The 12,519-nt window shown below is 34.6% G+C and overlaps 1 protein-coding gene across 3 annotated transcripts in view; it reads right to left on the reverse strand.

Moving 5' to 3' along the window:
- LOC125778279 (uncharacterized) overlaps positions 1–12,519 on the reverse strand; it is a 47,009-nt gene that overhangs the window by 25,840 nt on the left and 8,650 nt on the right. For all 3 annotated transcript variants that reach the window (XM_049455087.1, XM_049455088.1, XM_049455089.1), the window contains exon 2: positions 7,099–7,363. In XM_049455087.1, coding sequence (XP_049311044.1) covers positions 7,099–7,230 — 132 coding nt within the window. In that variant the 5' untranslated portion in view covers positions 7,231–7,363. The remainder of the gene's footprint in view (positions 1–7,098; positions 7,364–12,519) is intronic.

A 12,519-nucleotide genomic window follows, 5' to 3' on the forward strand; every position in this document is an offset into this window, starting at 1 on the left:
TGTATGATTATATATGTATTTATTTATGTGTGTATAGGTGTCTGCGTCAAAGAACAAAAACAAAAATTTTGCGCAACTGTTCTTTTTTATGACACTTGACATGTTAAATGGCAGTAGGCATGCGAGCAAAGTAAATGTGCGTTGATAAGACTGAGAAGATTACTACTTATTCCCAAAAATTGCTTTCAAGCAAACTCTGAATTGCGGTAAAGTACCAAAGTTCTCTAAATTTGTTGATATTCTGTCTCTCCGGAGATTTGAACACATAACGTAGCAAGTGCCAGTCATTTACTCAACAAATGCGTCCCCAGCGGCCATCTAAGTCACGTCTACATAACTGCAGCTGCACAGTAGCGCTGGCCAGTTATAAAGTGCCATTCAGCGCTCATAATTGCGTTACCACAACTGCAGACGCTCATGAAGTTTGATGAATTAAAACGCAACGCTCTCAACCTGTGACTAGCAAACGTCGCGCCGGCTATATGAAGTCTGCCAAAAAAATTTATACGAAACGCGCAAATTGCTTGCTGCAATGCAACTCACAGCACACCACTAAAATATATTAAATCATAAACGCTATTATTTGAAAAAATTGCTGGCCTGCGCGCTTCGACAAATTACTGCTAAATAATATAGACAACAAAGCAATTCGTTGCACAGCAACCACAAAAGCGAAAATAGTAAAATACAACAGCAAATAAAAAGTGGAAAATAGTTGCCGAAATATTGCTGCAAGCATAAGCTGTGCCAACAAATGCTTAACAAGTTGTCGTTGCCGCTTCAATTGTTGTGCACTTTGCCAAAGTGCGCGTACTTTGGCTCGCGTTCGTCGCTTAAGTCTTTTGTATCGCTTGAAGTGTGCTGGGTGTTGACTGCTGAAGGTGACTTTCGGCGGCACGTCAGTTTGTTCAGTTTGTTGCCACAGCTGTGGAGGCATCTGGTGTTGATTGCCTTGCAGATAGCTGCTTTTGTTGTTGTTGTAAGATATATTTACTATTATTGATAAATTTTATTGCTGGATAAATTTACGGAAATTGTTTATATATGTATATTATTTATATTTGTTTATGAAAATATATAAATGAGTAGATTCACATAGCTGAGAGTTCAACTAAGGTGATGAATAAGGTCGAAATGTACTTAACTTACTACTTCTGTTGTTTTTAGTTCAAAAGTTTGGTTTCTGTTTTTGTTATTTTGTTTGCGAGTACAAAGCAATTGGCCATAATAAACGTAGAATTTAATCAATTTAACAAGCCAATACCATTTGAAAGTCTTGAAAAACATATGCGTTATAATTTGACAGGCCGTTAAAATTTTTCTTAAATAAAGTGGCACATCTTGTGAGGAATTTCTAAAAAATTTTTTGTTCACATTTCAATAATATTAAATTTGCTGCTGTGCTAATTCGTAGACAAATGATCCGATCATAATGAAATTTCTTTTGCCTGTTTTTACATACAATGGCCGATCGGTTTCTTGATCTGATTAAAAATCAAATATTGTATGATATCTTCTAATTTAAGGAGAATTTTTTAATTTTAAATCTCATTTACAAGGAACGTCGGAATCACTGCAGAAGTGGAGGATTTGTATTTTAGCGTCATCGAAGGATCAGAATAATTATTTTTAATTCCCAAAATCGACATCTTTTAGGTTGTCACATTAGGTGTGCCCCTTAAACGATATATTTTTGTCTTAGCTTTTGAAATAATTTCTACATAGCTCAATCATCTACACCAACAAAATGTGTTTACGATGACTTGACAAAATATTATGTTAATATAAAAGTGTCATAGTCAGCATATTTTCGAAAACAAAGCAAAAAACGTAATAATAATATTATTAATATGTTAATATAAAGTTGCTTGAATACTTGATTGTTTAACACATTGTGTTGATGGAATCGAACATCTGAGGAGTTGTGACAAAAAATAACATTTGTATCTTAGCTGACTTTCTTTGCGTATAATTAAAGGAATAAGCTAGACCAGGAATAACAAAAATTGCATTTTTGGGATTAAGGAGTTATATGTTGTTCGAGTTTTCGAAAAATGAATTTTTTTATTTTAGTTTCTTAATGTTTATATATTGAAGAATGCACATAAACAATTTTATATAGTTTAGGTGAATATTTTCGAAGTTACACGGAAACTTGAAAAGGCGTTTCAGAGTGCTTGGAAGTAAAAGACTACAACGACAGCGAAATATATTCCAAACTTTACACGTGTTTTTCTCAAAATGGTGTTTTCAAATTCGTAATGTTGATCACTCAAAAACGGTTAAACCGATTAGTTTCAAGTTTTTTTTCTCAAGCTTCTTAAATATACCTTTCATTAATTAAACTAAGATTTTTCTCACCGATAAGTATTTTTTCTAAACAATTTAAGGCCAAAGTATTGGTCAAAAATCTATTTTTATCTTTTGAAAAACCTCCATTTTGTCAAAAAATTTTGTTTTGCTTATCCTTCGATTTGCTTTACTAGATTTAACATTACTTTAACGAACTCTCTTTGGTTGTTTATTTTTAGAGGATCCAGTTCAGAGAACATATGTGAGTGGTCATTACAAAACGTTTATTTTTAGAGTAGCTCCCGGAGATCAGCTGCACTTCCTTTCCAAATAGATCTTTTTACAAATAATAAGCCTTAAAATACAACCAAAAAAGATACCATGTACCGTGTACATATTTTTTCGATAATAAATTTAATAGTTTTCTTAGAAAAAATTCTAGAAAATTTACTGTTTTCGGTCTTATAACTGTAAATATCGATCGATTTTTATGCTTAAATTTCTTTAGAAATTATCTAAGAATATGTCTCCAAAGTTATACAAAAACATTCGAAATTTTGTCGAAGTTAGAGGCGAAATAGTGGTCAAGCGTCTAGCTAGTATTATATAAGCAAAAAAACTTTGACGCACGATTTCTCGGGTTTTAATTTTAATGATTTTTCTTAATTGGCGGCAGCATAGAAAAAAAAACTAAACTTCGAATGGAATTAAGGCAAATTTTGTTATCTTTGGCATTACATTATCTTCTATTTCAACTAAAAAAATAAGAAAAGTCAAGTTTGATTATATTTTTAAGCAACATAAAGAAAAAATTTTTTGTTTAAAAACCATTCTTTTTCATTTATTAGAATTTTATTAGTTCAACTAGAAGATAAGTTATTAACAATATGAATCTCTTTGATTTTTCAGATATAAATTGCGACTTACATCGGGCAATTGCTTCCCAAAGGTAGGAGTAAAAGACTAGAAATGCCGATGATGTTTAAATATATATCCTTAGAATTTTCGTTTTAATCAATTAATCCTCCCAATTATCCGTCCCAAAAGAATTCTCAAAATATCGTTGTTTTGAAGCCTCTAAAGCAGCTCCCCTTAAGTCATTATAGAATTTACGAAGTATACTGAATTTTGTTTCCACCAAATTAAAATTAAATTGATTGAAAAAAAAAAATGATTTTTAAAACATCACTCTGAGACTGAAACGCAGGATGATATCTTAACGCCCACTATTTATTTAGCTTAAGATAATTAAAGTTGAGTAAAGAAGAGCCGCATAACAAAGCATCTCGAAACCATCTATTTACAGAGTTGCAACTGATGTATTTTCGAACACTTGGTATACAAAATAACTATTTTATGGCATATTAAAAACGGCAAGAAGCTTTTAAACAATCCGCTTAAGCTCCTAAGCAATTAAATGTAATTTGCATGTCTTGTGCTGTCGCTGGATATAACGATTTGATATTTGAGTTAAAAATTACCAACTTCACTCCTAGTTATGACAAATAATGCCACAGCAATTGTGACTCTAATATGCGGCACAACGTGTGAGCTATTCGCATAAACGCAACTCGTCGTTATGGCATTCTACTTTCAGCTCACAAGTCAATATCCGACTTCAACAGGTCGGCGCCTATAAGCGAGGCTATTAAAATAGACTTAAGCGTGTATATGTATGTACATATCGATGTTCAAGCACGCACACTGATCCATAATTTCAGTTGGTCAGCAAGCAAGCCGTTCACTCCTTTGTACAAGTGAGTGATGCCGATCACAGTGTTCAACTATTTGGCGCTGATTGCTTGTGTAGTAGCATATATGTGTACATACATAGTATATATGTGTACATACATATATACAAATAATTTTTCCATGATTTTTACAAATTTTCGTTTCTGGTTTTTCATAGCCCAAAATGAAAACGACTGCAGTTAATAACTGAAAGCGGTTGCTTTGGAGGATATTCAGTCAGCAAAGAGCCGACCGGCATGTGAACACAACGACCGTGTTATTGCTTACATAAATACATAAATATATATATGTACATTTGTGTGTGTAGCATACACTCTCGTTTTCAGTCGCTTGCCAACTGGTTCACTGGGCAGTGTCTCAATGTGTCATTTCCGCGCATTTCGGTTATTACACGCATGGAGCAGCAGGTTTTGCAGGATTTCGTGGCAACTCGTTTTGTATATATGTGACAGCGTACCTGGAGACCCACATTTTATACAGACACAAAAGGCAACAATTTCCAGTTGGTGGACAATGAAAATTAGTTTATATAGGAAAAAATAAAAATATTTATAATCGGTGTGTGCGATTGTGTGAGGCGTGAAGATAAGGACTTAATATGAGTCACTCAATGTTATAAGTGAACGTATGTAGTATATGCTGACAGCAACTTGCGGTAATATAGTTAAATGTAGTAAGGTTACTTGTGCAGTTTACTAAAGAGTACGAGTGTCTTATACTAAAGTGGGCCAAATATGACACTATTGCGAGAATTCTTGTTGGACTTCAAATGAAACTTATACATAATTACTGAGTTTTTATATAACAGTAATTGGAGTTGATGTGTGTGAGATTAAAGCTTGACTAGCGTTGCCAATATGAGCTTAATGCTTTGAGGACTAGTTGATACGCGTAAGTTGCAGTACTGGTAAATAATATGCGAGAATGTTGTCGGAATAAATTTGATACTTGAATACCTCTAAATAACCAGCATAAACATGATAATTATATAATATATAGAAGAAAAATCGCGATTGGTATTATTGCTGGCAAGTTTTCCAAATCTTGTTAATTTGTGTGACGATTAGCTTAATATAATTCGGTTATGTCCATATCTACTAGCTAAAAGATTGCACAAAAGCGTACCAAGAAACTTTGCGAGGCCCCATATATTAGGATTCGCAATATGTGCCAGATCATGCTAAATTCATATTACCATCGAAAGCGATGCACCTTCAAGAAAATCAACCCAACTATGTTGGACAAATTGAAAAAAAAAAATAAAAATTTTAAAGTTCTACAGCTAGAAACAACAAGAAATTGATTATTATATGAAGTGTTTCATTTCAATAAATCCGAACATTTTCCCGGATATGTGAAAAAATCCTGTCGTACCAAATTGAAGACGTGGAAAGATCTAACTGACAGCTAGCAAAGCTATGACGTACTTGTATCTACCATATTTTGTGATGCCCGAGAAAATATTTTCATCGAAAAGCTATATACGTATATAAAGGGTTTTTTAACAGGGACGCTACAAAAGTAGACCGATAGGGATAGCAAACGACGCCATATTTTTGCCTGCTCTTTTGGAATTTTTCTCCAGTTAGGCTTGCCATTTCAGCATTGGAAGATATACGATCCAACAACAAGTCTAAATAATTAAAATTTACTACAGAAATTCGGTGTTAGTGACCTCAACTTTAAGAGCGCTACCTCCAATTTATGGTCGTCATAATCGTCCTGTCAGATCAGCAATTGGGCGAATAGTAGGGAGATTTGAATTCACAAGTACAGTACAAAATGTTCCCGTGCCAGTGAGACAAAGAAGTGCCCGTAGTGTTGAGAATATTGCTGCAGCTAGACCATCAATTGAGAAAGACCCAAATCAGCCTCACACACGTCGTTCTCAAACGTTTGGCATCTCTGCGACGTCGTTGTGGCGAATTTTGAGAAAAGAAGTTAGGTTACATCCTTACAAGATTAAATTGACGTAAGAACTGAAGCTGCTTGACCATCAAACTTGTTGTTTGTTCTTGAATTGGGCTGAGCTACAACTTGAAAATTGTCCGGATTTTTATCGAAAAATAATTTTCATTGATGATGCTCATTTCTGGCTGAATGGCTTCGTCAATAAGCAAAATATGTGTTATTGGTAAGGCAGCAATCCACATGTGCTCCCTGAGTCGCCATTGCATGCCCAAAAAATTACGGTTTTGTACGGTTTATGGGCCGGCGACGTCATTGGGCCGTACTTCTTCGTTGATGATAAAGACCGGAATGGGAATTGCTACCGCTCAATGATAACCGAATATTTTTTCAGTTTTGTATCATAATATCTGATGCCCTCTATATGCATTCTACGAACTTAAGTCTTTTATATTTTGTTCAAAAGTGATTTTTTTTTTTAAATTTTTGATAACTTTCAAGCTTAAGAAATAATTGTAATTTTCCAATAAGACAGATATTTAACTGTAATTTCTTCAAAAAGGCTACTAAAACCCCTTGACAATGGAAAGCACCGTAACTGACCATGATTAGCTTACGATAATTTTCCGAAAAGTTGTTCCATTGTCTGCTTCCGCTTAATGAAATTACGGAATTGTTGGAAACTAAACCACTACGCGATTATTTCATTTACTTTACATCTCTGAAATAAGTGCCGCTTCGTGACAACGCCACTTCACCTCTAAAAGCTTATCTAATAGCAGCTTCGAGTACAGAGTAGCAGAGAGCAAAGTAAAAGTTGGAAAAACTAACCAAACACGCAAATTCGTGTACTTTCGGCGCTTGTTGACATTTAGCATCATTTTAAGCAATTAACGAACAACAAAAACAACAACGTACTAGTATAGCGCAGGAAATGGGTTGTAAACAAAATTCACACTTTGCACAATTCAAGCAGCAGCACTGCAGTGAGTTTTCAGCTCACTCTACTTAACCAACTGCGGTTGCTGCTTTCGTACGTGCCCACTAACACATACACAAATATTTGCTGGTTCAGTTACTAATGACTACGGCGGCGCTGATGTAACCGAATCGCTTGCATCGTATTTAATCTGACAATAGACTTACCTTGCCATCTGAAAGTGGAATCTGTAACACATCTAATTCCTGGTTGCCGGCAGGCAGCGGCACAGCGGACACGAGCACTACGGCGGCGCTGCACAGGCAGGCGGCGATTGCAAGTAAATGGTGTTGCCTCATAATGTTTGTGTGTGTATGTGTGTGGGTAAGTTTGAGCACTATTGGTGGTGATGGTTGACTGCAAGCGGTTAATCGCTGTGTTCAGGGCTACACTAGGAGCACTACGAAGCGTTTGCGTTGACTAAAATAAACTCTGAAAAGGGAGAAGATAAGAAAGGCAACGTTTAATTACTGTTACGAAATTGTTTTTTTCTTTCGGATTTATATATATATTTGGTTCATTATAAAATTAATGTGAGATAAATATTTATACAAAACTTGTTTGTATTGGTTGAGAAATATATTCAAGATATTTTTATTATTGACAACTCTTTTTGGACGTTATTTTTATTACACCAGATTTGATCCAGTTTGTAATAATTTTATGACCTTGTTAAAATTAGATATTCGTAATATGATGTTAAATGTTGTTGTGAATTATGTGTAGCATGCCATATCGTGAATGAGCTATCTCAACTAGCAAAACCCTTATGATAAAATATATAACAACTTGTTGATTCGCCCACGCCTTGCAGTGGCTATGACATACATTAAGTATTGCTATAATCAACTCTTTATTAAAATTAAAAAAATATTTATATAATAATTAAGAAGAAACCTTTATTGCCCCTATAAGAATCCTTCGAATTGTGCCTGAGGAATAATTTTGACAATTATTGACAAGTATTTTTAATAAGAAACAAGAAAAAACGTTAACTTCGACTGCACCGAAGCTAATATACCCTTCACAGGTGCATTTATTTTAGTAACTCAGTTTGTATGGCAGCTATATGTTATAGTAAGCCAATCTGAACAATTTCTTCCCATATTACATTGTTATCTTAGAAAATAATCTGTACCAAATTTCGTGAATATATCTTGCCAAATGCAAACATTTTCCATACAAGAACTTGATTCTGATCGTTCAGTTTGTATGGCAGCTATATGCTATAGTGTTCCGATATCGGCAGTTTCAGCAAATAAGCAGCTTCTTGAAGAGAAAATGGCGTTTGCCAAATTTCAAAACGGTATTTTAAAAACTGAGGGACTAGTTCGTATATATACAGGCAGACGGACATGGCTAAATCGACTCAGCTCAACATACTGATCATTTATGTATATACTTTATAGGTCTCAAACGCTTCCTTCGGGATGTTACAAAATTCGTGGCAAACTTAATATATCCTGTTCAGGGTATAATAACATAGAGCTATATTACATATAATAAAAACTGAGAAAAGCTACTATTGATCTTATTCGAACGTTAAAAAGTAGATGTTTTTTCCCTCCCAAGAACTATCGAATCGAGACATTGCCAAACGGATAAAACGCAGCTTCCGAACCATTGATAAACACTTAAATGATCCAGAGGCATATGGAAATCACTTTAAAGGGGAAAAGCATTATCTGAACAATCAGTACGCAAAGTTGTTAGAATTGCTTCGAAAGTCTACAGCTAAGATTAAAGAATAAGCCGGAGTAAAAGTAAGCCTTACAACTATTCAGCGTACAATCAGAAATGCAGACACCTAAAACATATTAAAATCAAGAAAAACCTCCTCTGAATGAACTACGCAAAGAAAACGGCTTCGAATAATAGATGACGTGAGTTGTTCAATCTCACACTCGTCTTAATGATTGGCGTTCAGTTGTCTTTACTACTGAAGATGTTTTAATTTAGAAGGCCATGATGATTTTCAATACTATTATCACGATTTACGGAAAGATGAGCTATACTTAAGGGGTTAGGGATAGTCAGAATTTTCAAAAAAAAAAAATTTTTTTTTTTGCATTTTCGTTATTATCTTAAAAATACTTAAAAAATATTCTCTGAAATTTTCACGCTGATCCATTATTTAGTTTTTGAGTTATTCGATAAATAACAAACAGAGCTCGGGCACTTCAAAGCGCTGGGTGAAACTTTAAACGCGATTTTCTCAAAACTATGTTTTTTGAACTGGTGACAACTGTAACTCGAAAACCGCTTAGTAGATTTTAATGAAATTTATACAGCTTTTAGAATACATAATAAACTCGGGCCTGATCGAAGGATTTTTTGGTTTTCAAAAATTTCGATTTTTTAAGACCAATTAACTCTTGATTTTTTCCCAAAAATTTAGAAAAAAATTTCCTGAGGCCGCCATTTGGTTAATTTTTGAAAAAAAAAAAACGAATCCTTCGATCAGGCCCGAGTTTATCTATTTATAAAACTAATTTTTTTGTTAAATTGATTTCAGATGAATCTACAAGGACTTATGGTTGTCACCGCAAGTACCTTTTTTTGGAACTGTGTCAACACAAACACCTATAACTTTAGAAATAATCTCATTTTTTCGTGCCTCTGATTAGCCCTAACTCCTTAAGTCACCACCACAGCCGAGATGGTGGAGTAATGGTGTGGGGTGCTATCACGTTTTATGTAACAATTTAGTTGATTTTCGTCGATCACAAAATGAACGGCGACCGCTTCAAAATATTGTTGGTATTTCCAAAGTTATGTGCCTCTTTGAACCAATTCCTTGTATTTTTCAACAACACAATGCTCCTATTCATAACGCTCAAGTAGTAAAGTTGTTTATTTCGAGTCAAAACGTTAATGTCATGACCTGATCACCATATTCTCCAGATCTTTACGTAATTGAAAATGTTTGGGGTTGAATGACAAGGAAGGTACACGAAGGAGGAAAGTTATAAGATAAGGAAACATTAACTGCAGATATTAAACGAGCTTCGAGCGAGATTACCTTGACCTACATACTTATATTCCGTGTATCTTCCTATGAAGGACCCGATATATAAAGTTATTACTAACAAACGAGGCAGTACTCATTACTGAAATTATTTTTTTTTTTATTTCTAATAAATCAAATATTAACACGAACTAAAAATTTAAGTTAAAAAATACTTTATAAAATAAATAAATTAAAGTACTTATAAAAAATTATAAACCCAAGTGCGTTTATTCTAATGACCAAGAACAAGGCACCTTTATTTAGTAGCTTTAGGAAAATGTTTGAAAACACACAAAATAAAAGAGTCGCAGATTTCATGCGAACAATACTCTTAGTGACAAGAATTACACAAATTGTGACAAATTCATTTTCAGTAATTTTCCTTTTTTGTTACATTTAAAATAAATATAAATTGATTCGGGAAATCCGAAAGCTTTACTACTAATTTGTTTGTTTCAATGACTGGCATTTTTTTCTTATTTTTCAAGCGTTTTATGTACATTCATTACAGAAACAAAAACAAAATTTCAATAAATTAAACAAATTTACTAATTTCTTCACAAATCCATGATTGCGACCTTGAACTAAGTGACTTGGCAGCTTTTGTTAAAAAACAATCGAACTCTTTTTGAAATCAATAAAGAAGCTCGAACATGTATCTGAGCTGATAACCAGACTCAAGTATACTAAACCTGATATACAGCACTAGTTTTTTTCGATTTTGAAATGATTTTGCATTTTATGCAAATTATTGTATCGGAAATATACAAAAGGTACTGCAAGTGCCATTCAAAATGCTCTTAAAATATGCCGTTATGGCGCAGAGCATTAACTTTTGCGTCTGAGAAGGTCAACATTGAACCGCCGTCTATGCACAACACAAACATTTTGAAGTGGTTATGTGTGTCCATACGTATAGTACACCTTTATCATGGAGACCTGTGCATCAATTGTTGATGTTTGTATGAATACACACAGCTATACAGCTATGAAGTTATATACATATATATATAGTATATGTGAACCTATGACTATTGGGCATTGCTTTGACAAAATTATGCAAATTGCTTTGTCAACAAACACGTACAGACGTGTGACTATGAATACAATTTGTATTTGGTTAATATAAAGTTCGAAACTAGTATCTGTGGTTATGGCGTTTGCGCATGCGCCAGACAACTTTGTGTCAAGTTCAACGGAAAAAACGCTAGAAAACGTTACTAATTGTATGTGGAATTTACTAATGTACAACAGCAGCAACGAACACTACATTTGGTAATATAAATTGCTGATTTTTGCACATCAGGTCTCTGCAGTCATGCTCGCATATGCATGCGCTGGTAGTAGTTAGCGCATATTTTGCGTGTTTCGGACCACCCGCATTTTTAGCTCGATGCATGAAATGGTTCGTGTGCATACATTTTTTCAAATGACGTTGTTATTGCGCCCCTATCATTAGTCACATCAGTATTTGTTGTTCTTCGCATATTTTTCAGAAGCCTTCCGCTTAAAAGTTGAATCAATAAAATATATCTGGATTCATTTCTGGGGCGTCTTTCTGACTGAAACTTGAAACTTATACAAAAAACTCGTTAAGTTATAATTATTTAAAATATATTCAAATTTTAAACTCCTATTTTCTGTTTTTTATGTTTTTATATAATTGAACTAAATTATCTTGCTAGTGTAGCAGGTATGATTTTGAGGAATCTATTTCCGGATTAAATTAAGTGAGTTCATAACATAAATGATGATATCACATAAAGTTGTTTAAGTCAGATATTTTGGTTTTAGTTAGACTGGTTTATAGCAAAAAAGTTATCAACAAAGCTATCTATTAATAAAAAAGTAAGACTGAGTCAGCTTACGAGTTCACTTCTACTGAGTATCAGGTCATAAAAATTCGAAGATAATGATATAGTGGCCGAGATGTCCAAGAGTGGTGTACGGCTGACAGCTGAGAACGTAATCAACAATGTAAAACCCTTACATTATCTACACGAACCCAAAAATTTCCCTTAGCTGTACTTCGCGCGAATGTCGACTGGGCAATGGGTCTCGCTGCTTACAATGTCATGATTTCAAGCTGGCTCTCCTCAGAGTCATTACATTGCAGGCAGGCGGTACCTAGCGAAGGATGACGTATTTTCCCAATCATCCTCTTACGACGGACTGCTTTACATGCATCCTCAGAAGTAAGTGAATCGGTAATACAATGGCCACTGCTAATGAGGTATCTGCCGGATATTAGTCCAAACGTCGGTAGGACGAGGCTGCTGCCACCGGCGGGCGAAGCGACCCTATAAGCTGTGTAGGCAACCACCACAACTCCACTGCAATGGGAGCAGGTTGCGGTAGTTGTAGTTCTACTGCCAAACCAACTCTACAGCGCATGTGTGTCACAGCCATGAAGAGCTGGACTAAAAAAGCGCTGTAAGTACGAGTATAAACGCGGAAACAGGAGAACTTCTTCAATCTCCTGAGCAGGTGACAAATAGTTCCAACTCTGGCCACAAGAGAAAGTTTAATGACAAAAGCGATGTACAAGGCGGCGGTCGAAATATGCAGCCGTATCTAA

Source organism: Bactrocera dorsalis, chromosome 4, assembly GCF_023373825.1.
Source record: "Bactrocera dorsalis isolate Fly_Bdor chromosome 4, ASM2337382v1, whole genome shotgun sequence".
Classification (NCBI taxonomy): domain Eukaryota; kingdom Metazoa; phylum Arthropoda; class Insecta; order Diptera; family Tephritidae; genus Bactrocera; species Bactrocera dorsalis.